The following is a 23,899-nucleotide window of genomic DNA, read 5'->3' as shown; positions in this document are numbered from 1 at the left end:
GATTCACCCAGGGACTGTCTGCTTGCTCACTCTGAACTCAGGGAGAATCACCATAGTGGCAGAAACTACACGATTCTTTAATAGGCCTGACAGGAACACTAAGCCTAACAGGCTAATATGATTGATTAATAGTCAAAACAGGAAAAGGAAAAAAAAAAGCATTCAAAAGGGCAAGTAGTACAGGCTAAACTGGAAAAAGGCTTGCAGAGGAGCTCTTAAATCTTTTAAACTTCTGAACTTCATTTAGGGGACATGCTGAATGTCACACACAGAGTTATAAGCCATAAAAAGATCTACCAATTTATAATATTTCTAATGTGACAAGGCTCATTAAACAGTTTACATGATAACTTGGTGGAAAGAGATCAGCAAATGAGGACAATCCCTTTTTCTTTAAAATTCCAAATAACCATTGTCTTCACTAAAAAGACCTGGAGCAGGTGGCCTACAGAGATCCAGTAGAAGTAGGATTAGATAACACGATTAGAGAACAGGATTTATCACTGTCAGGTGGTAGGAGTAAAAGTTACCTGCTTTTAACTTACAAAATACTATAGTTACATGTATACCTTTCTTATCTTGTTTTCTGTTCTAATCTCCTTGAATGCAGACCCCCACAACCCTCGCTCTTTTTTTTATCTGTCACTATTTTAAAACTACCCACAGGGCTTCCCTGGTGGCACAGTGGTTAAGAATCCACCTGCCAATGCAGGGGACACGCGTTAGAGCCCTGGTCCAGGAAGATCCCACATGCCGCGGAGCAACTAAGCCCGTGCGCCACAGCTACTGAGCCTGCGCTCTAGATCCCGCGAGCCACAACCACTGAAGCCCATGCACCTAGAGCGCGTGCTCCGCAACAAGAGAAGCCACCGCAATGAGAAGCCTGTGCACCGCAACGAAGAGCAGCCCCTGCTCGACGCAACTAGAGAAAGCCCACGTGCAGCAACAAAGACCCAACGCAGCCAAAAATAAATAAAATAAATAAATTTATAACAACAACAACAAAAACTACCCACAGTAGTCAGCATAATATCCTGCATATTAGATGCTTGTTGAATTAAACTATTAACTGAAAGATAAGGTAAAATATATTAATTATATTGACTGCCTTCTATGTGCTGAGCACTACTCTGGGGACTAAAATTAGAAAAAAAGTGGATAAAAAATTTTAAACTCATGTTTTAGTGGAACAAAATAATATATGCAGTCTAATACTGCACATATTAACCATTTATCATGTGCTAGTATGTGCTTATGCCTTTGAAAAGAATTAATATCTGTGTGGTGCTTGACAATGAGATTTTCACATATGTTAAATAATTCTTTCTCCTCAGAATGCCCCTTTTCTTACCACTACAGTTAGAATATAATGCAAATTATATATACTAGATATGCCTATTGTTTCCAGTTGGCCTCCCACTCCCAACAAACCACAGAAGAAGTAGACTTGCATTCCACACTTTTGGGAAGAGCTGAGTAGAGCACTGGCTGGCCAACTGCCTATTTCTTTTAAGAGTCTGAACTAAGAGGCATTGAGAGAGCCCTGAAACTGACAGGTGGTTAAAACAAGTTGGACAACATGCAAGATGAAATTTGAAGAGACAAATAAACTGAGATTGAGAACACAAGAACACAGAGATGAAAGGTATCATGAAGCCCCAGAGATGAATAGAAAAACACCAAATCCTCGTTTCCCAAGTATTGAAATACGTGTACGAGGCCCAGCTGAGGATTCAGAGATCTCTACAATAACATTCTCTTATTTGAGCTACCCCAAACATATTTCTGATTCCTTTAGTCAAAGAGCCTTGGTAAGATCAATAATAGTATAATATCCAACTGGTCAACCAAAATAAACACCGATAAAAGTATTCCAATGTGGTTTATTCTGAAATTGTAACCTCCTACCATTATCTCCTTCCAATAACTTGCTCAAATGCTATCCTACCACCATCCTTTGTCTTCAAGTATTGGGGCAGGGCGGGGTGGTGGGAGGGCGGGGAGGAAGGACTCAGACACACTACTGGGCAGCGTAAACTAATGCAAACTTTTTCGAGGACAATTTGATAGTCTCCCACTGTAAAATATTCTCTGTTTGAGCAGCCCACTATTGGGAATTTACCCCCAAAAAAGAGCTAGACAAGTGCACAAAAATAAAGTTAAACTAGTGTTTCTTTATAGCGTTTTTGTAATAGCAAAACATGAAAAATGTTGATTGCCCATCAAAAAAGGAATTCTATGCAGTCATTAAAACAAACGCTACGGGGCTTCCCTGGTGGCGCAGTGGTTGAGAGTCCGCCTGCCGATGCAGGGGACACGGGTTCGTGCCCGGGGTCCGGGAAGATCCCACATGCCGCGGAGCGGCTGGGCCCGTGAGCCATGGCCGCTGAGCCTGCGCGTCCGGAGCCTGTGCTCCGCGACGGGAGAGGCCACAACAGTGAGAGGCCCGCGTACCGCAACAACAACGACAAAAAAAAAAACGCTACGAAATAGATGTTCACAATATACTGTTAAATTAAAAATGCAATTTGTACAATGGTAGAGTGTCCCCCCCATCACACACACACAGACCTTCCTTGACTTATGATGGGGTTATGTCCCAATAAACCCATCATAAGCTGAAAATACCTTTAGGTAGGAAAAGTATTTAATACATCTACTGAACATCATAGCTTAGCCTAGCCCACCTTAAATGTACTCAGAACACTTAAAATAGCCTATAGCTGGGCAAAATTATCCAATACAAACCCTATTTTATAATAAAATGTTAAATAGCTCATGCAATTTACTGAGTACTGTACTGAAAGCGAAAAGCAGAACATGTAATTTACTGAGTACTATACTGAAAGCGAAAAGTGTATGGGTACAGAATGGTTGTTAAGCCCTCATGATCATGTGGCTTGCTTCCACTGCCCAGCATCACAAGAGACTATCATGTCACATGTTGCTAGCCTGAGAAAAGATCAAATTTCAAAATTCAAAGTATGGTTTCTACTGAATGTGTGTTGCTTTTGCACCATCATAAAGTCGAAAAATACTAAACTGAATCATTTTAAGTAGGGGACTGTCTCTATATGTTTATATTCTAAAAATTACAAATAGTGCTCTTAGGGGGGAAAAAAGAAGGGGGAATGCTTAAAAAACCAAGTACAGTCCTCCCTCAGTATCCACAAGGGATTGGTTACAGGACCCCCTGCGGATACCAAAATCCATGAATACTCAGGACCTCTATGTAAAATAGTGCAGTATTTGCCTATAACTTATGCATAGCCTCCTGTATACTTTAAATCATCTCTAGGCTACTTATAACACCTAATACAATGTAAATGCTGTGTAAATAGTTGCTGGTGGGCAGGAAATTCAACTTTTGCTTTTTGGAGCTTTCTAGAATTTTTTTTTTTCTGGATATTTTTGACCTAAGGTTGGTTGAATCCGAGTATGTGGAACCCATAGATAGGGAAGGCCGACTGTACCATATTTCACTGCTTCAAGAACACACATTTTTTCATTTAAAAAATCGGGATGCTTCATATAATCCTTGTCAGTGAGACAGCAGTTGTGACATAACTGTCATTACGTATGTATCAAAATGTGAAGGATAGGGGTCAGCAGCTTGGGGAAAATAACTCTGAAGACAATGATGGGGCCTTTTTAAGAAATCCTGTAATCATCAATTCTCTTGATGGTAAAGAGGAAAATGTATGGAAAAACAGGGACATTAACAACTCTAAGTTGAAAATTAATTTAGAACACTGTGTGTAAAGAGATTAATCTTTAATTTATATCATTTATAATTACCATTTCTTCTCACAAAAGTGATACATATACACATGTACAAACATACTCACATGATATATTTTTTTCATACAAAATGGTACAAAGACAAAAATTCAAGTGGTCCATAATTTCACCACCCAGATTATTATTCAAGACATTAAAATAGGGCAAAAAAAATCAGTTGTTTTATTCATATGCTGTATTTTGTTCACTTGTACTTTAGTTTTTAGACTGTTGCTACTCATAGATCATTGCCTCTATTTCATAGATTAGTATCTCTAAGTTTTCAAAATCAAGTTTCTTATGTAAATCCCCAGTTTTTAACTAGTTATGTTTCAGTTGGGAACAGTATTATAAAGATTACAAAGAACAGTTAAATTCCCAGGTTAGCTAAAAAGGACTATTTAACTCCAAATGCATCTTTACCATAATAAATACTGTGAGAATACAGAACCTATAAGCTCTGTTATGGACTAAATTGTGTTCCCCTCAAATTCATATTTTGAGGACCTAACTCCCAATGGGACTATATATGGAGACAGGGCCTATAAGGAGATATTTAAGGTTAAGTGTGGCCATAATGGTAGGGCCCTAATCCAATAGGGCTGGTGTTCTTATTAGAAGAGGAAGAGGGACCACAGCCACCCAGACTGTGGTATTTTGTTATGGCAGGCTAAGATACTAACGAAGGCTTTTTATAGCATCATTTAAAAACATTAGACAATGTCTTCAATTTCAACTTGGGACATCCTCTCCTACTACAGTTCTAGCATCAAGAAGAAATATTCCCGGGAATTCCCTGGTGGTCCAGTGGTTAGGACTCCACGCTTTCACTGCTAAGGACCCAGATTCCATCTCTGGTCAGGGAACTAGGATCCGACAATCCGTGCATCGCAGCCGGGGTGGGAGTGGGGGGAGGCACGACTGGATATTCCCTTCCATGCCTCTACCTGTTGATCAGTAAAATTGCAAGATTCTCACTTCCAGCACCTCTGGGTTTTTGGCTTCTGTGTCATTGCAGTGAGAGAGTGAGGTAGGGATGAAGGCTTTGGGATTGGTGTTTTGTGGAGAAAAAAGGTGGGAGAATGAGGTGAAGTGGAAGATGGGGAGAAAGAAGAGGAACTGAAGAACTCTAGTGGGATGAGAATGAACGCTGCAATCAGGATAGTTGGGCTCAAACCGCAACTATGCTCTTTACTGCTGTATGACCTTTGGAAAGTTACTTAACTTCTCTGGGTTCAGTTTCTTCATGTGATATATTAGAAATAGAAATAATAATAGAAATAGGATAGCAATAATAAATTCTTCATTGGGGTTAAATAAGACAGCATAGATGTAAGCAGTGGGTAAATGAAATGTGCAAAATCATTAGCTGAATTAAGAGCATAGTTGCTCTGATATACTCATCTACAGGATATGCTATTTATTTACACAATTCTTCCCACTTTTAGAGGTATTCCGAAGCAAAGAAAAGAATATGACCTTTAAAATCAGATCTGTGTTCAAATCCTAAGTCCAACACTTAGTACCTATTTGACACTGGATAAGTTACTTAGCAGCACTGAGCTTCAGTTTCATTATCCTTAAAATGAGCCCAACAATGCTCACCTTATGTGGTTTATAGGGAATAAGTTAGATCAGATATGTAAAGTGCCTGACGGAGGCTAAGAGTTAATACTGTAAAGATGTCATTTTCTTCATAAAATAAGTGCATTCTTAATCCAAATTCCAACAGAGTGTTTCATGTAATTTGACAAGGTGTTCTAAAATTCATCTGGAAGAGAAGATATACAAAAATATCCAAATGAAAAAGAACATCAGGAGAGTTTTGGTATTATATACGAAAATAGAATAAAGTTAAATAATTAAAACAGTATGGTATTAACACAGGTATAGACAAGTAGATCAATGAAAAAGAATGGAGTCCAGAAACAGACCTAGATATATGTAGATTTTGTGATATAAATATAAGCATAAGAATAGGCTATTAAATAAAATGTTGGGCCAAGTGGCTGTCCTTAAAAAACAATTCCTACCTTATTCCATACGCAAAAATAAATCCCAGGTGGATTCAAGTTTTAAGAGTTAAGAAAAAAACTACTAACAGAGAAAATATGGAATATTTACAGGAAGGTTGGGGAAGGTTCTAAGTTAGCGAGAAAACTGAGAAGCTGTCACTCTCACCATAAAGAGAAAGCTCATGTATTTTACTACTGTATTGCAATTTCTTGCCATTAGCAAAAATGAAGTGAATCCCAACCTCTAATGTGGTATTCTGAACAATATACAAAAATCCTTCTGTACTTAAAAACATTTTTAAATAGTCTTGTAAGTATAGAGAGACAATGTGGCAATAGCTTTTATTTATTTATTTAGGCCATGCCATGGGGCATGCAGGATCTTAGTTCCCCCCCACCCCAGGGATCGAAACCATGCCCCCTTCAGTGGAAGCGCGGAGTCTTAACCGCTGGACTGCCAGGGAAGTCCCACAAAAACATTTTTTAAAAGACAATTTCTCTCATATTAATTTTAAATACAATGAAACAATTTCCTACTGATTAAGTGGGTACTGTAGTCATATTAGTGTTGGTGGTTACAGCCACACAACTTAGAAATGCATAAGGGATTTCCCTGGTGGTCCAGTGGTTAAGAATCCACCTTCCAATGCAGGGGATGTGGGTTCGATCCCTGGTCAGGGAACTAAGATCCCACATGCCACAGGGCAACTAACCCCTTGTGCCGCAACTATTGAGTCCGTGCGCCACAATGAAGAGCCTGTGTGGCGCAACTAAGACCGGATGCAGCCCAAAAATTAAATAAATAAAAAAAGTTTTTTTAAAAAAAGAAATGCATAAAATACAATAGAAAGTTCCATTTAAAAATAAATATAGGGACTTCCCTGGTGGCTCAGCGGTTAAGAATCCACCTGCCAGTGCAGTAGACACGGGTTCGATCCCTGGTCCGGGAAGATCCTACATGCCGCGGAGCAACTAACCCTGTGCCCCACAACTACTGAAGCCCGCACGCTCGAGGGCCCATGTTCCGCAACAAGAGAAGCCACCACAATAAGCCCGCGCACCATAACGAAGAGTAGCCCCCGCTCACTGCAACTAGAGAAAGCCTGCTCACAGAAACGAAGACCCAACGCAGCCAAAACACTTTTTAAAATAAAACAAAAATAAATATATACTATGCTTCCATGATTCTAAATTGCATTATGAAGTGGAGTTCTCAACAATTCACAATAATTTCCTTGAGATTAATGACATTTTAAAACCTAGAGCTCAAAAGAATCAGAAAAAGGATGTCAACTATATTAGGTAATCGGAAGGCAAAGCAAAATTTAATTGCTACAATATTTGATATTCTAAAGGTATAATTTACTAATTCAATAAAGAGGAAAAATATGCTAAGTGGGTTTTTTTTAATGACAAAATTTGGATTATGTTTTAATTAACATGTTAACAAAGTATTTTCAAAAGCTTTATCTCAAGGTTTTATTCATCTGAATGGCTTTCAACTATGCATTGTCACTTGATTTCATAATGGAAAAATGATTTGTAACTGATTTACAACAGATCCAGCATTTTTAAGTGTAAATCTAGGAAAATGAAAGATCCATAGGTACTTCTCAGAGACACTTTCCATCATTCTGTTTTTTTCCTGAAGATCCCAGTTAAGTTGACCTCTTTGGCTACCAGAGCTATTTCCGGCCACTGTGCCTTTTCCCCTAGGCTCAAAATTTCACTTCTATTCTCCTGTCACCTGCAGTAAGCAGGTATTCTTTCTAAGGTTTAATAAGTAATTTTACTGTTGGCAATTATTAGGAAATTGACGAGATGGAGAAGTAGCAAACAGGATGAAAGAACTGAAGCTACAAAGTTATAGCTCTCCCCATAAAAGTTATCCTTATAATGTATGCAAAGAGACTAAACAAGATTTGTTAGATCTTCTATTGGTCTTTCCACTAATTCAATTCTAGTCTTAAAGAAAAGCCAGCCTCCTATTGCCTAATCCCTTATTACTTAATAAGATCAGTGCACTTTGGTTTTTGTTATACATGACAGTTTCTATTCCAACTCCTCCTATGTTTCAGAGGTAGGCAGGTCAGTAGAGATTGTTGTTAACTTGGGTGTCAGGAAAACACTCATTTACAACTAAGAGAAAACTCCAGGCTCTCATCTCACATTCTTATTTTACTTTAACAACTCTTCAAAGTCATTTATTCTCTGACATCTTTAAAATTACTTTCCACATAAAAACTCTGTAAATCTAACAACGAAAAGCTCTTGCTCTGGTGAGAAGGGACTAAATGCTTCCTTCTAAACAGGGAAACGTCGTGTGAAGTCTAACTTCTAAAGAGCGAGATGGAAGACCTTCGAAATTCGCAGAGGTGGTTTGACGGAAAGAAACGCCCTTGTTATTAGAAAGGTCGCAAACCCCTGGCCCCCGGTTGAAGCGGAAGCGCCCGGTACACTTCTGTCCGGGCAAGCTGCAAGATGCTCCCGGGCTTTCGGGAAGCCGCCATGGAGGGCAAGCCCGGGCATCCTCAGCAGAGTTATCTCACGTCCGGGCCCACAAGCCCGGCATAAGTTCGTCATAAACACATTAGGCTGAGATAGAAGCGCGGCCGAGGGGACGGGTCACGCAACTGTCAAACGAAGCCCACCCGCCCCTTGCTCGTCCCCAAGGCGACAAAACTTACCAACGCGACTGTCTCTCCAGTTGCCTCAGGACCGCGACTACAACTCCCAGGAGGCTGCGCGGCGTACGGAGCAGCGTCCTTCCCAGAATGCAGCACAGTGGCGTCCCCATCCCTCCTTCTCCTTTCTCCGCTCCTCCTACTTTTCTACACGGCGTCACCCGGGAGGGCAGGAGGTAGGTTGCGGGAGGGCACTCTGAGCCTCGGCGTGTCGCGTCAGACGTTGGGAGGAGGACGGGGCGGGGAGCTGGGGGAGAATGGGAGGACGAAGGGGAGGGGAGAGGGGAGGGGAGGGGAGGGTAAATAGTGGGCCAGGCAGGAAGATGGCGGCGGTAGCGGAGGTATGAGTGAACCTGGGTCTCTGCAGCTAGATTTTCTTTTTCCCTCTTCCTCCCCTTTTCGTTTACCCCGAGGTTGGCATCGAGGGGGCTGAGTTCGGGTGGCAGCGCCGGGCAGAGCGCAGGGGTCACGGCGACGGCGACGACGGCGGCGGCGGCTGACGGCTGGAAGGGCAGGCTTCCTTCGCCACTCGTCCTCCTTCCCCGGTCCGCTCGGTGTCAGGCGCGGCGGCGGCGCGGCGGGCGCACTTCGTCCCGCCTCCACCTCCCTCCTGCTCCCGAGCGGGCACTCCTTCCTTCGCCATCCTCCGACGCTTCGCCCCGGGGACTGGGCGCCTCCGCCGGCGCAGCTCAGGGAGCGGGGGCCGGTCTCCTGCTCGGCTGTCGCGCCTCCATGTCGGATAACCAGAGCTGGAACTCGTCGGGCTCGGAGGAGGATCCAGAGACGGAGTCCGGGCCGCCTGTGGAGCGCTGCGGGGTCCTCAGCAAGGTGAGCAACCCGCGGGGCCGAGGACCCCTTGCCCAGACTCACCTGCGGCGAGGCGAGCCGCTGAGGGCATGGGGTGGGGCTGGGCGCGAGGCACAGACTCTGCCGGGGCGGGGGCTGCGGAATGTGCCGGGGTGTGGGCCCGAGTACTGCGGCACGAGTGCCCGGGCCAGGGTTGGGTGGGGGTGGGGGCAGAAGGGGACTGTCTTCCTCGCCTGCTCTGGGGCTCGGCGGCCTGGGACCGGGAAAGACCTGTCCCAACCCCGGATCCTTTTTGGGAGCGGGATGCGCACCGTGACTTGGGACCCCGAGCGGCAGCTGTTCGGGTATAGCAATTTGGGTTGGGCAACAGCGGTACCCGAAGGACTGGGCATGGGAACCGTGCACCTCAGACCTCTCAAACGAGATTAGTCTGGAGATGCCAAGCAGAATAGGGTTGAGGGATTTCTGCAGACCCTGCTTTTGAGACAGAAGCCGGAGCAACTCGGCTTGGTGCTGAAATCTGAGGTGATAAACTATGCCAGGCTAGATGTAGTGAAAGATCTCAATGAGAGGAGGAGTTTTGTACTTTTCCCCTTACTCTTTACCCCAGTTCAGAGAAGAGCTATTGAATAGTCAGGTGATAGGTACAAGAAATATTCACTGTAACTTGAAACCTGTCAGAATGGAGACAGACCTTTAGTCCAGGAAGAAGAGCATTATTTAATAGTAAAATATTCTTACAGTTAGTGGGCCAGAGTAAGGAAAAGACATCTTACTTTTACTAAATTTTTTAAAACCACTTTTCCAAAATTTTTGCAAAGCAGATAGTCATTTTTAGAGTTTGAAAGCTAATTAATTGAAATGGATGAAGCCCTTTTTAAGAGAGAAGGTGGGTGATCTTTTCTTTTGGTAGTACATAGTTTGGGGTTTGTTGGGTTTTTTTTTCTTTTTCTTTTTTTTTTTTTTAACGTTTTTGCTATGAGAAGATCCACATTATCTTTTTTACTTCCTTCTCTCTTCCTGTTAAACTTTTAGAAATGGCTGGAGCTAGCAGTTAACTTGGAGAGAGGGAGCAAGGTCCAGTCTCTCAACAGGCTGGTCATAAGATCCTAGATCATGTGCAGCCACTGGCTATTAAGAAATCACCCTGCTTCCAGTATACATACTTTGGCTAAGCATTGGGACGTTGTTTGTGGAATTGTTTCATACTAGCTTTTATATTGTCTTTAGAAGGCTGAGAAAGGACCTAAGAAAGGCATAAGTATGTCAGAACTAAGGCTTGCGAGTGTTAACTTTAATTTGCATACGGAAAAATTATGGTGTGTGTTGATACTGTGATCATTATTGGAATTTCAGTGAAAAGTTTTCAGTAAAGTGAAGCTCCCTAGGGTTTCTTTGGATTAAATGTATTGTGTAACTTAAGAATCTATATTGAACACGTGCAATAAGTATACATTTCTCTTTGGAACTGTTATGAAATGGGCTCTTTGCTTCTCAGTGATTCAGGTAATTTCACCCCTTTTTTCTCATTAAATGAGCAGCAGACTTCCAAATTAGTATTGTGGAGTGTTAGGTATTTTACAAAACAAGCCGTACTTTTGAACTATTGATCATCACTTTTTGGGGGATAGGAGGATCGTAGTGATTGGTGGAGTCACCAGGGCTCTGAGTATGTACTATATATGAGTATCTGAGTATCACTTACGCAGAGCAGTGTAGTAAGTGTATACTTTATGACAAAAAAATGGAAGACTATCTTCTTGATATCTAAGTGTATAGAAATGTAGTATTTGACCACTTCTTTGGTTCGTAAATAACTTCATTGTTGCTGCATACATAGAATCAACGTAGTTTTGGTGTTCTTGTTAACAGCTATGAAGGAAATTTCCCTGAAATTTAACAATTTATGGTTACATATGTTTTCTTGGAAGCTTTTTAATCAATAACATTTTTTATTGAATGAATGCTTTTAAATTTAAAGTACATATATATTTTCAGCCTTTGTATTCACCTGGTAATTTTAAACAAAATTAGAACTCAGCCTCTGTTCTTTTCCTTCTGCTTAGTAATGTAGTTAAGTCCAAATACTAATTTGTTTTGTCCCCCCACTCCTCCCCCCACCAAATGGAATGGTGGTGGTGGAGTAAACTTGTACACCAGCCCAAAGGTTTTTTTTTATATAAATATATTTTCTACAGACTTGCTTCTTAGGCACATAAGTTCCAAAAACACTGGATAGACAATAATTCTAGGTGGTTATAACAAATATCAAGATAGATTGTGGATGGGGAAAGATTCATGCCTTAGTAGGACTTGAGAGCAACTAAGCCTTGGTCAGTCTCATCCAATTCCTTCTGAATTCTCTCCATCCTTTTTATCTTACCTTTACCTTAACGTCCTTTCCACATACCTAACTGTTGGCTGAAATTCTGTCCATGTGTAGAGTCCATCTCAACTATTCTTTTCATAAAGACTTTTCTTATTTCACCAACCATCCCAGAGCTCCTTCCCTTGAATTCCTATAGCATTTTATTAGTAACTTGCTTCTGACTCTTATTCTAAATGTATTTTTTTTCCTCTTGAATTTATGCTTGCTGAACTATTGGAGGCAGGAATGTTTGCTTCTCCTGCAGTGTCTGCATATTGCCTTGTCTCTGTTAAATGGGGAAGAGCCACGGAATGTTATGAGGGTAGAGAAAAGGCAAAAATCTGCCTTCTAGCTGTGAATAGGAGTTAACATTTTCTGCGTAAATCCTGAAGCTTACGTAATTATTGGGTCCTCGGTAAGAAAAAAATATGAAAATATGGACACATGATTTCTGGGGCCCCTTCTGTCACTTTGGAAGGTGTCTGTTCTTGTGAGCTTCCCTGAAGGTTTCTAAGCTTCATTAGCTATGCATAGCTCTGCCTCCAACTGAGAAAATACTGTGTGCTTGGCAGTGTTCTAAGTCTATTCTTGCTTAATGTTAAACAACTTTAAGAGGTAGAGTTTGAGAAACAAACAAACAAACAAACAGGTAAGTAACTTGGCCACAATCACAGTTAGTAGCTTTCTGACGGGCAGTAATTGGAAGCGAGGTAGGATTAAGGTATGCCAGTCTAAACGATTTGTATTACAGGCAGTTGGGAGTTGTTCATGTAAGTTTTGGAGCTGGAGGCTCAATGAGGTTAATATGTAAGATAAGTAAGCAAAATATGCCTAATAAATAAGATTATGTAAGTTATGAAATAAAAAGCAGAAGATATCAGAGGTAAGGTTATTAAGCCTTCTCAGGAATCCAGGAACCTGATAATTTGATTGGATTACTTGAAGATAAAGGAGTCAGATTTAAGGGTTTAATAGGAAGGAAAGATGAATAGGAGTTGATAATGGGCTATCAAGATTAAGAAGGAACAGTCAGGTATTGAGTATCTCCTAGGAATATAGTAGGTGTATTCATGATTTTATTCACCCATTCAAATGACTGAGGAAAGAAACTGAAGTTCAGAAAAGTTAAATAATTTGTCAGAACTTTTCACACAGCTGGTAAAAGTAGTTGAGTCTCTCTGATGTTGTATCCACTGCTCTGTCCATACAGTACAGGAACGCTGAGCCAGGTTTGAGTCTGAAGGACTGTGGCAGTAGCAGTATAGCCAAGGAAATAGGAACAGAGGGGGATGTGCATCCTATGGGTGGAGGTAAATTTAGTTTTGTATGTAACCATCATTATTTCAAGTCGCTGTCTTAAGTGGTAGTAAATCGCAAGGAGTTAAAATGAGGAAATAGTGATTAGAGAGCCCTCAGGAAAGAATGAGTTAACTTGACAGCATGGGTCAGCTCTCAGGGAGGGGCTGTAATGATGGAGTTTAGAAGATATAAGAGCTGAACCATCTCAAACCTGTGGAATTAGGAAATAGTAAAGAAAAGATTCCTCTGAGCCAATGCAGTATATTTTTAACAATCCATTTAGAGTTAGTTTTTGGCAGATAGTTTTTGAGTTAGCAGATAGTTTTCGGAATTGTCTGTGCTTAAAACCCCGGAGCATAAAAATATGCAATATCAACAATTCCCATAGAGGTTACATTTCTGCCTTTGCAAGTTTATTGATTGTGATCTTCACTGTGCAGCAGCGAAACTTTAGCAACACAGAAACCATTTGTAGGTACTGGAAACAGATAATCCAAGTATGTTTTTGAAAACCAGTTTTATGTTTGTATTTTACTCTTGAGTTTGAAAAATAGATCTTCAGAGAAACTTAGAAAATGAATTAACTATTCTATAATATTGAGTTCTGTGGAAGTAAAAATAAAGTTGATGTAGACTTTCTAAAGATTAATAATCTATTTTTACTTTAATGTAGTCGTAAACATCATACATTTTCATGTAGGAATAACTTACAACAAAAATAGAGTTTGGGCCATGATTGACTTCTACTTCTGTTGATTTAGAAGGCTTCATGCAGTACTTGGTGTAGGAGAATGACAGACTGTATAGCCAAACTTACTTTTCTATTGAATGTGTCAATTATGACAGGGACCAAAACAATTTAAGAGTTTTGAAGGTGGTGAGGAGGGGAGGATGAAAGCACACAAAGAGTAAAGCAGAATTTTTAACTGAAATGTGCTTCAGTTTTATTCCTCAAATATTAGAAGAAAATGTTATATTTTATTATATTTTATTTATAATTTTGTAGAAATTACTGAAAATTATATACAATCTGGAAAATTTTCACTTTTCACTTTTTTTTTTTCTTTACTGTTTATAATTAAGTTAGGACTTCTCACATTTTGGTTTTAAACTTAGATTGACTGCTGTTTCAGAAACTTTGGATTTCTAAAAATGTAATTTTTTGTCTTTTTCTCCTCCAGTGGACAAACTACATTCATGGGTGGCAGGACCGTTGGGTAGTTTTGAAAAATAATACTCTGAGTTACTACAAATCTGAAGATGAGACAGAGTATGGCTGTAGAGGATCCATCTGTCTTAGCAAGGCTGTCATCACGGTAAGCTCCTATTCTCCTTCATTCAACAAATACTCATTGAGCATAAGTTATACACCACGAACCTATTCTAGGGGCTTGGGATATGTCTATGAACAAAACAGATTAAGATCCTTGCTCTTGTGGAGTGTGCAGTCTAATATTTTTTTCCATAAAATTATTTTAGAGTGTATTACTACATACTGTTATTTTATATAGACATGTAGTATTTATCTAGTTGGTTACAGCAAGCCATTAAACAAGGGCTTCAGAAAAAAAGATGTTAGATGGCTTCATATCTGATAGATGGGGACAGTTACTTGGTGAGTTATTGAAAAAGTTAAAGCAGGAAAATAAAAAGATACATATCTTAACATTTAAAATTTTTGACTTAAAATATATAAATCTAAATTCACTTGCCAACTTTTTGATGTAGAGCTAACAGTATGTCTTTGAATATGGAGTTGAGAGAAGTTGTTCTTATGTAAAGTATTATATCCATAATGCCTGATTTGCAATTTCCAGTTTTCATTCTCTAAAGTGGAATAAAAACTTAAAGATACTTTTGAAAAACCATAAATATAGGTTCCTCTTTTTGACTTTTAATGTTTTTCCCTAATATTTTACAGATGTCTCACCTTTATTTAATTTAATACCTTTTAAAAGAATGACTGACCTTTGTTGAGTCATTCTACTTAGCTTGCATTCAATGTAGTTTACATAGAAACAGCTCTCTTTGCTCTTGTATTCCATAGATTTACATGATGTTTTAAGTTATGTAAGAACTACAGCAAGTAAACTGGCATAAACAGGTTTAGGAACAACCAACTGACTTGTTAAACACGTAACTCAACTAGTGGGCCAGAAGTACCTGAATATACTAAAAATAGCATACTAGTTGAGAGTGGTCAGCATGTCGAGGCATATTTAATAAAGGGCAAAAAAAAAGGTATTGTCTAAGGCAGGTCAGTTAAATGGAGGTCAGTTAAGGAAGCTATTGTAGTTAAAATCTAAAAATGGATGTGTTAAAACAATCATAGATTTTACTGATACATTCAAAGAGAATTCATGTTACGTTAGAGTTTATATTGCTTATAAAGATAAATGATGTACTTTGGATATGTATTGATATGTAAATATGACTTACATATGTTTATGTTACACATTTAAGTAAAACCATGTAGTATTTTTCCATCACTTTTTATACATTCTGCCCCTCTTATATATTCAGAGTTTGAAAATAAAAGCTTAGTTGGATATTGAGTTGGAAAAACTGATAGAGGGGTTGTTTGGAAATGTTCAGAATGAAACTACTACTCTCCATTCTTATGGACAATTTTAAAGAAGTAGTTTGAACATAAAGGCTCACTATTTATTTGGACTGGTATGTGGTACGTTATAATGTACTTTTGAAATTGTATCTATTGATAGTTAATATTTTGGGGTTTTATTTCTCTTGAGATAGATCACTATTCATGCTAGAGGAAAGAATCATGGATAGTAGTGTACTTTACAATTTTGAAATGTCTTCCCTTGGTTCTTCCCCTTCTTCCTCCTTTTGCATATTGTTGGATGCTTGTTAGTTACAGTGCTTGTTTGACTCTTTGAAAATAGTTTATATCTTTATTGTTTCCTAACTAGTAGTATTCCTAGAGTACCATGCTAGTTTAAATTTAGTTATCCTGTCTTGAATTATGGACTGTGGTAATAGTGCATGGCTTATTTGGGGAAAAGAAAAACTTTTAATAAATATTTACATTGCATCTGCTCAGGAAAAAACAATGTGTTAGTTCTTCGCAGATTTTTTGTTGTTGTTATTTTGGTATTTTTGTTATCTGTATTTGCTTATAGAACTTTTCATTGTGGTTCATAATCAAAGAAATGAGTAGGAAAGCAAGACAATTTGAAAACATTGAAGGGACCTAGTGGAAGTACTCACTGGGCTAAGTGGTAGTAGAGAAGGTAAAAAAAAAAAAATGAATGAAGCAGCAGAATCTGAGTGGTAGTTAGTCTTTGCTATAGTTAACCAGGTGGTATGGAGAAACACAAGTATTTATATTCCTGAACTTCTTCAACTCTGTTCCTATTCTGTCGATTCATAAGTTCACTGTTACATATTTCAAGGAAATTACAAAATATAACTGAATCCAGTGAACTCAGAATGAAGTTTACAGATAGAGTATGTATTTGAGTTAAATTTTTAAAATGTAATACTAACCTCTGTTAAATAGGTATATTTTGCTTTTCTTAAATATGGGCTATTATATGTATCAATTCATCTCTGAAGGCAAAGAATAAATATGGTTGAATTTGTGCATGTGACATCCTTATGAAATTGATAGTATTCATATATGAGGAAATCTGGACTTGAAGAGTTGTCACTTTACTGTAAACATTCATTAGCATATTTATTATTTGTTGGTGAACCTAATGTTTGAGCCCACCTTTTCTGATAGAACCTAATTCATTGTTAAATTCACTATTATTGTAGCTTAACAAGTCATTCCTTATTCAAATCATGTTCTTTAGTAATGTGATAATAAATTGAGTGAAATACTTTTAAGGAACAAAGTATTTCCTGGGAGAATTTGTTACCTGGAAATAATTCTTAACGTGAAGGGATTGGGAATAAGTTAATAAGAGGAAAAATAGTACTCTGTCACTTTTTGGGAAGTCACCTATTTGTATGTTTAATAAATGTTTGTAGAAAGTTGAATTTCTCAATTATTACAGTTTAATAGTTATTTGCTTAAGACCCAGTCCCTGCTACAAAACTTGCCATGTAGTAGATGTTCAATATATGTTAGTTGATCAACCAAAAGCAATGTTTATGGAGTATTTAAACTGTTATTTATTTTTTAAGTTCTGTTTTTTTTGTTTTTTTTTTTTTTTGGGCTACGCGGGGCTCTCACTGTAGTGGCCTCTCCCATTGCGGAGCACAGGCTCCGGACGCACAGGCTCAGCAGCCATGGCTCCCGGGCACAGCTGCTCCGCGGCACGTGGGATCTTCCCAGACCGGGGCACGAACCCGTGTCCCCTGCATTGGCAGGCGGACTCTTAACCACTGCGCCACCAGGGAAGCCCCCTAAGTTCTGTTTTTAAATAAAGTACACGTGGTAAAAAAATATAATCCATGGCATGAAGAGGTTTAAAAAGTAAATGCTTCTCTTTACTCTTAGTCCTGCACTCAAGACATAACGAAAGTCAAATTTTTGGTCTGTCCTTCCAGATACTATGTATGCCTATATAAGCATTTATTTGTTTATATCCTTCATTTTCATTTACACGGACAGCATCATACTAAATCTATCGTTCTGCACCTTGTTTTCTTTTAATATGTCTTGGACATTTACTACATTTTGTTGAATATTGTGGATGTACCATGTCTTATTTATTTGCCTCTTCCCTGTTCTTGGAAATTTAGATCATGTTTAAATTTGTTTTACTACAAACACTCTTGAAACAAGCATATGTAGTATTTAAAATTTTTTTTTATAGTTACTGTCAAATGCCCTTTCAGAAGTACCACTTTTCATTCCTACAGATAGTACATGAGTGTCCCTATTTCCCCATACCCTCAAATATATATATTTTTAATTTGGTTGCACTGGGTCTTAGTTGCGGCAGGCGGGCTCCTTAGTTGTGGCTCCAGGGCTTCTTAGTTGCTGCATGCGAACTCTTAGTTGCAGCATGCATGTGGGATCTAGTTCCCTGACCAGGGATCAAACCCAGGCCCACTGCATTGGGAGTGTGGAATCTTATACACTGTGCCACCCGGGAAGTCCCTCCATACTCTCAAGTATTGAGGAAGTCAGGTTTTGGCAAATGTTAAAATATTTGGCAAAGTGCTAGGTAAAAATGGTGTCTCATTATTTTAAGTTGCACTTTTTTATTCAAGAGGGTAACTTCATATGTTTATAATTCTTTTTTTCCTATTCTCATCGCTTGTTCGTCTCTTTCTTAGTTATTGATTTGTAGCTCTTTATATCATGATATTTGGCAATTTGTCATATTTATTGCAAATGTTTCCCCCCAGGTTGTCATTGTCTATTTTTTCTTTCCTTATTTTATATTCTTTTTAAGCCTTAACAGAAATTTAAAATTTTTATGTGCTCTTATTGACCTTTTCCTTTATGGCTTCTGTATTTAGTTATGTTTAACTAAAACATAACTCAAAGACTATAACTCTATATAAATGTAGTTACATTTTCATCTACAATTTTACATTTGAATTTGATTCCTGTGGGAGTTATTTTAGTATAAGAAGTGATGTGGGGGCTTCCCTGGTAGCGCAGTGGTTGAGAGTCCGCCTGTCGATGCAGGGGACACCGGTTCGTGCCCCGGTCCGGGAAGATCCCATGTGCCGCGGAGCGGCTAGGCCCGTGAGCCATGGCCGCTGAGCCTGCGCGTCCGGAGCCTGTGCTCCGCAACGGGAGAGGCCACAACAGTGAGAGGCCCGCATACCGCAAAAAAAAAAAAAAAAAAAAAAAAAAGAAGTGATGTGGGAATTAAGCTTTTTAATTTTTTCCCAAACGGCTAACCATGTAGTCTAATACCATTAATTGAAAAATTCACCTTCTCCTCACTGATTTTGAAATGTTACCTTTATTGTATATTACATTACCATGTGTATTTGAGGTCGTTTCTGGACTCTCTTCTCTTCAGTTGGTTTGTCTATTCCTTTTTGTACCATACATAAAATTATATTGCTAATACTTCATTAATCAGTTCTTTAAACTGCTAATGATCCTTTTGTGAAAATAAAAGAAGTGGTTTGTTTGTAGCTACTGAGATTAGAAGACATTTCAGGAATTAGGTAGGTAGAGATTTTTGGTAAAATGGAAATAGTAATGTCTTTAGAATCGGTTTGCCTAAGCTCTATCTATAGTCCCAAGTCTTACCTTAGATATCTGACTTTGTATACCTACTATCTTATAAAACTTCTTTAATTACCAAATGAATGGGATTCGTATTATTCTTATTATAGGTTGGATATAGTAAAATTTATTCATCAATTTAGTGTTTCAGTATTCTCAGATGGAAAACTGAAAGGTAATGAAAATGTTTACTGCTACATTGAAAAAAATTTTAAGCCAAGTAGGTCTTAAGTAGGTAGGGGTTAGAAGGGAGGAAATTTAAAGATCCTGGCACAATTAAAGAAGCCAACAGAGATGTAAAAGAAAGGGAAGGGGGTTCCCCTGGTGGCGCAATGGATAAGAGTCTGCCTGCCAATGCAGGGGACACGGGTTTGATCCCTGGTCTGGAAAGATCCCACATGCCGCGGAGCAACTAAGCCCTGTGCACCACAACTACTGAGCCTGTGCTCTAGAGCCCACGAGCCACAACTACTGAAGCCCGCGTGCCTAGAGCCCTTGCTCCGCAACAAGAGAAGCCCGCGCTGAAACGAAGAGCAGACCCCGCTCGCTGCAACTAGAGAAAGCCCACGTGCAGCAACGGAGACCCAACGCAGCCAAAAATAAATAAATAAAATTTAAATTAAAATTAAAAAAGAAAGGGAAGGAAATGTTCAAAATTGAAAAGGATCATTAAACAAAAAATTTTTTAAGTGCCAAATAAAGAGTAGTCAGATCTAAACAGTTTTTTTTTTTATTTGCGGTATGCGGGCCTCTCACTGTAGTGGCCTCTCCCATTGCGGAGCACAGGCTCCGGACGCGCAGGCTCAGCGGCCATGGCTCACGGGCCTAGCCGCTCCGCGGCACGTGGGATCTTCCCGGACTGGGGCATGAACCCGTGTCCCCTGCATCGGCAGGCGGACTCTCAACCGCAGCGCCACCAGGGAAGCCCTAAACAGTTTTTGAGTAAACTATTTGTCAGTAAAACTGGAAGAAAAAAATTTTTTTAATTTTTAAAGTTTTCAAATGTGGGATTTTAAAGTAAAAAATTGTGATTTAAATTGATGTTCAGCAAATTGGATCTCACCAAAGATGAGTAGGGCCATAACTAATCATCATACGAGGAACTCCAGATTAGTAAGAAGTCCAAGAAGTTCACTTTTTATCAAACGTGCAATTTTGCTCTATTGAACTGTGTTAGTAAGAACCAAAGGAAAGATAGCAAGGTATATCGACCAGTAAAAGCATTAGATAGATACTAGTTGATAATTCTCTTCATTTGAGGAGCATTTGCCAGTGAATTTCTAAAGAAATTAGAACCTTATACTACTAAGATTTATGCCTTTAGAAACTAATATCTGTTCAGCAGTTCATTTGGAAATAATTATCTTCCATCTTTAGGTAACTGGAATGTAACTCGAATAATGTAACTCAAATAATTAGATATAGTGGGAAATATTTAAAATATTTGGTGAGAGGTTTTGGAAGAGGAAAAATATAAAGAAAGATACCAGTTGAAATGTAGAGCAAAGAATGTTGAAATATCTTATCCAAAATTATGTAATTACAAAATGTGTTAGTTTGTTAGGGTTGCCATAACAAAGGACCGCAAACTGGCTGTCTTTTTTTTTTTTTTAATTGAAGTATAGTTGACTTACAGTGTTTCAGGTGTATGGCAAAGTGATTCAGATATATGTGTGTATGTATATAATATATATATTATATGTATATACGTATAATATATATACGGATTCTTTTCCATTGTAGGTTATTATAAGATACTGAATCTAGTTCCCTGATTTATACAGCAGGTGCTTGTTGTTTATTTTATAAACAGTAGTTTGTATCTGCTAATCCCAAACTCCTAATTTATCCCTCCCCCACCCCCTTTCCCGTTTAGTAACCATAAGTTTGCTTTCTGTGTCTGTGAGTTTATTTCTGTTCCGTAAATAAGCTCATTTGTAACATTAAGATTCCACATATAAGTGGTATCATATATTTGTCTTTCTCTGTCTGATTTACTTCACTTAATAATCTCTAGGTCCATCCATGTTGCTGCAAATGGCAGTATTTCATTCTTTTTTATTATGGCTGAGTAATATTCATATTTTATACACACACACACACCCCCCACATCTTCATTATCCATTCATCTGTCAGTGGATATTTAGGTTGCTTCCATGTCTTGGCTGTTGTAGATAGTGCTGCAGTGAACACTGAGGTGCATGTATCTTTTCAAATTATCATTTTCTCTGGATATATGCCCAGGAGTGGGATTGCTGGATCATGTGGCAACTCTATTTTTAATTTTTTAAGGAACCTGCATCCATCCTGTTTTCCATGGTGCCTACAGCAATTTACATTCCCACCAACAGTGTAGGAGGGTTCCCTTTTCTCCACACCCTCTCCAGCATTTGTTATTTGTGGACTTTTTAATGATGGCCATTTTGACTGGTATGAGGTGATATCTCATTGTAGTTTTGATTTGCATTTCTCTAATAATTAACGATGTTGACCATCATTTCATATGCCTCTTGGCCATGTGTATGTCTTCTTTGGAAAAATGTCTATTTAGGTCTTCTGCCCATTTTTAATTGGTTTGTTTGTTTTTTTGATATTGAGCTGTATAAGTTGTTTGCATATTTTGGAAATCAAGCCCTTGTTGGTCACATCATTTGCAAATATTTTCTCCTGTTCCGTAGGTTGTCTTTTTCTTTTATGATTTCCTCTGCTGTGTAAATGCTTTTAAGTTTAATTAGGGCCCATTTGTTTATTTTAGCTTTTGTTTCCATTACTTTAGGAGAGAGATCCAAAAAGATATTGCTGTGATTTATGTCAAAGAGTGTTCTGCCTATATTTTCCTCTAGGAGTTTTATAGTATCTGGTCTTACCTTTAGGTCTTTAATCCATTTTGAGTTTATTTTTGTATATGGTGTAGAAAATGTTCTAATTTCATTGTTTTTACATGTAGCTGTCCAGTTTTCCCTGCACCACTTATTGAAGAGACTGTCTTTTCTCCATTGTATATCCGTGCCTCCTTTGTCGTAGGTTAATTGACCATAAGTGCACGGGTTTATTTCTGGACTTTCTGTCCTGTTCCATTGATCTATATGTCTGTTTTTGTGCCAGTACCATGCTGTTTTGATGACTGTGGCTTTGTAGTATAGTCTGAAGCTAGGGAGTGTCGTTCCTCCAGCTCCATTCTTCTTTTTCAAGATTGTTTTGGCTATTCAGGGTCTCGTGTTTCCATACAAATTTTAAGTTTTTTGTTCTAGTTCTGTGAAAAATGCCATTGGTAATTTGATAGGGGTTGCATCGAATCTGTAGATTGCCTTGGGTAGTATGGTCATTTTAACAATATTGATTCTTCCAATCCAAGAACATGGTATATCTTTCCATCTGTTTGTGTCATCTTCAGTTTCTTCATCAGTATCTTATAGTTTTTCAGAGTACAGGTCTTTTGCCTCCTTAGGTAAGTTTATTCCTAGGTATTTTATTCTTTTTGACATGATGGTAAATGGGATTATTCCCTTAATTTCTCTTTCTGATAGTTCGTTGTTAGCGTGTAGAAATGCAACAGATTTCTCTGTTAATTTTGTATCCTCCAACTTTACTGAATTAAATAACAGAAATTTATTGTCTCACAGTTCTGGAGGCTGGAAGTCTGGATAAACATGTTGTCAGGGTTGGTTCCTTCTGTTGCTTTTGATGGTGTGCTGACAATCTTTGGCATTCCTTGGCTTATATATGCGTCATCCCAATCTCTTCATTCATGTTTACATGGCATCCTCCCTGTGCACGTAACTGTGTCCAGATTTCCCCTTTTTATAAGAACACCAAGTTAGATTAGGGGCCTATTCCACTCCAGTGTGACCTCATCCTAACTCATTACATCTCCAGTTCCCCTATTTTCAAATAAATTCACATTCTGACATACTTCAGATTAGGGCTTCAACATACAGATTTAGGGGTATGCAATGTAACCCATAACCCATGAAAGTATCAGCGTTAAGACTAGAACTCAAGTCTCCCAATTCCCACCTGGTGTTATTTTATTTTATTTTTTGTGGTACGCGGGCCTCTCACTGCCGTGGCCTCTCCCGTTGCGGAGCACAGGCTCCAGACGCGCAGGCCCAGCAGCCACGGCTCATGGGCCCAGCCGCTCCACGGCATGTGGGATCCTCCCGGAACGGGGCACGAACCCGCGTCCCCTGCATCGGCAGGCGGAGTCCCAACCACTGCGCCACCTGGGAAGCCCACCTGGTGTTATTTTATTGTATGTCAATGAGCATAGGAAAAATGCATATACAATGCATTTTATGTTGTGTAAGACTTGCAGGAACATGACTGTTACATATTTATAAAGCAACTCTTTAAAATTTGTTTTGAACAAAGCATCTTATTAAGATAAAAAGGGGTTTTTTTTCCTTTTAATCCTAAGAAGCTCTGTTTGAGATATATGCTTCTTACTTACATGTAAATTTTATCAATTTTTTTCTAAATAAAAAAAGTGAAAAGAAATTTGTGATTTATTATTACTGCCTTCTGTTAAATCTCTAATAAATATAGTTTGTATTTTAGCATTCAAGTTTCCTTAAAGCAAGGAATACACAAAATTTTCTACATTTGCCTGCTTGAAGTAGTTAGCAAGAAGCTTGTTTTCTTAGTTTCTCTGAAGGTCTTTTAAGCTTCACATATACCAGTTTTTACTTAGTATTTTTTTAATTAAAGTACAGTTGATTTACAATATTATATTACTTGCAGGTATACAGCATAGTGATTCAGTAGTTTTACAGTTTAT

At 38.7% G+C, this 23,899-nt stretch overlaps 2 protein-coding genes across 9 annotated transcripts in view; one reads left to right on the top strand and one right to left on the bottom strand.

The window, feature by feature from the left end:
* POLK (DNA polymerase kappa) overlaps positions 1-9,437 on the bottom strand; it is a 72,532-nt gene extending 63,095 nt beyond the window's left edge. For 2 of the 3 annotated variants that reach the window (XM_022594814.3, XM_089909027.1), the window contains exon 1: positions 8,483-8,590. Coding sequence is in view for 1 of the 3 variants with exons in the window: in XM_089909028.1 (XP_089765154.1) it covers positions 8,487-8,592 (106 nt within the window). In the remaining 2 variants the exon portion in view is untranslated. Of the gene's footprint in view, positions 1-8,482; positions 8,727-8,886 lie in introns of those variants that run through there. The other variant, XM_089909028.1, reaches the window with a different exon arrangement.
* CERT1 (ceramide transporter 1) overlaps positions 8,555-23,899 on the top strand; it is a 126,302-nt gene continuing 110,957 nt past the window's right edge. The window contains exons 1-3 of one of the 6 annotated variants that reach the window (XM_089909031.1): positions 8,555-8,655; positions 8,893-9,307; positions 14,135-14,269. In XM_089909031.1, the coding sequence (XP_089765157.1) occupies positions 8,570-8,655; positions 8,893-9,307; positions 14,135-14,269 (636 nt within the window). In that variant the 5' untranslated portion in view covers positions 8,555-8,569. Of the gene's footprint in view, positions 8,656-8,831; positions 9,308-9,857; positions 13,451-14,134; positions 14,270-23,899 lie in introns of those variants that run through there. The other 5 variants (XM_030759710.2, XM_022594826.3, XR_016392707.1 and 2 more) reach the window with 5 other exon arrangements.

Source organism: Delphinapterus leucas, chromosome 3 (genome assembly GCF_059928025.1).
Source record: "Delphinapterus leucas isolate spDelLeu-1000000601 "Yukka" chromosome 3, BTC_Dleu_Yukka2, whole genome shotgun sequence".
NCBI lineage: Eukaryota > Metazoa > Chordata > Mammalia > Artiodactyla > Monodontidae > Delphinapterus > Delphinapterus leucas.
This window is presented reverse-complemented; position numbering and strand designations above follow the sequence as displayed.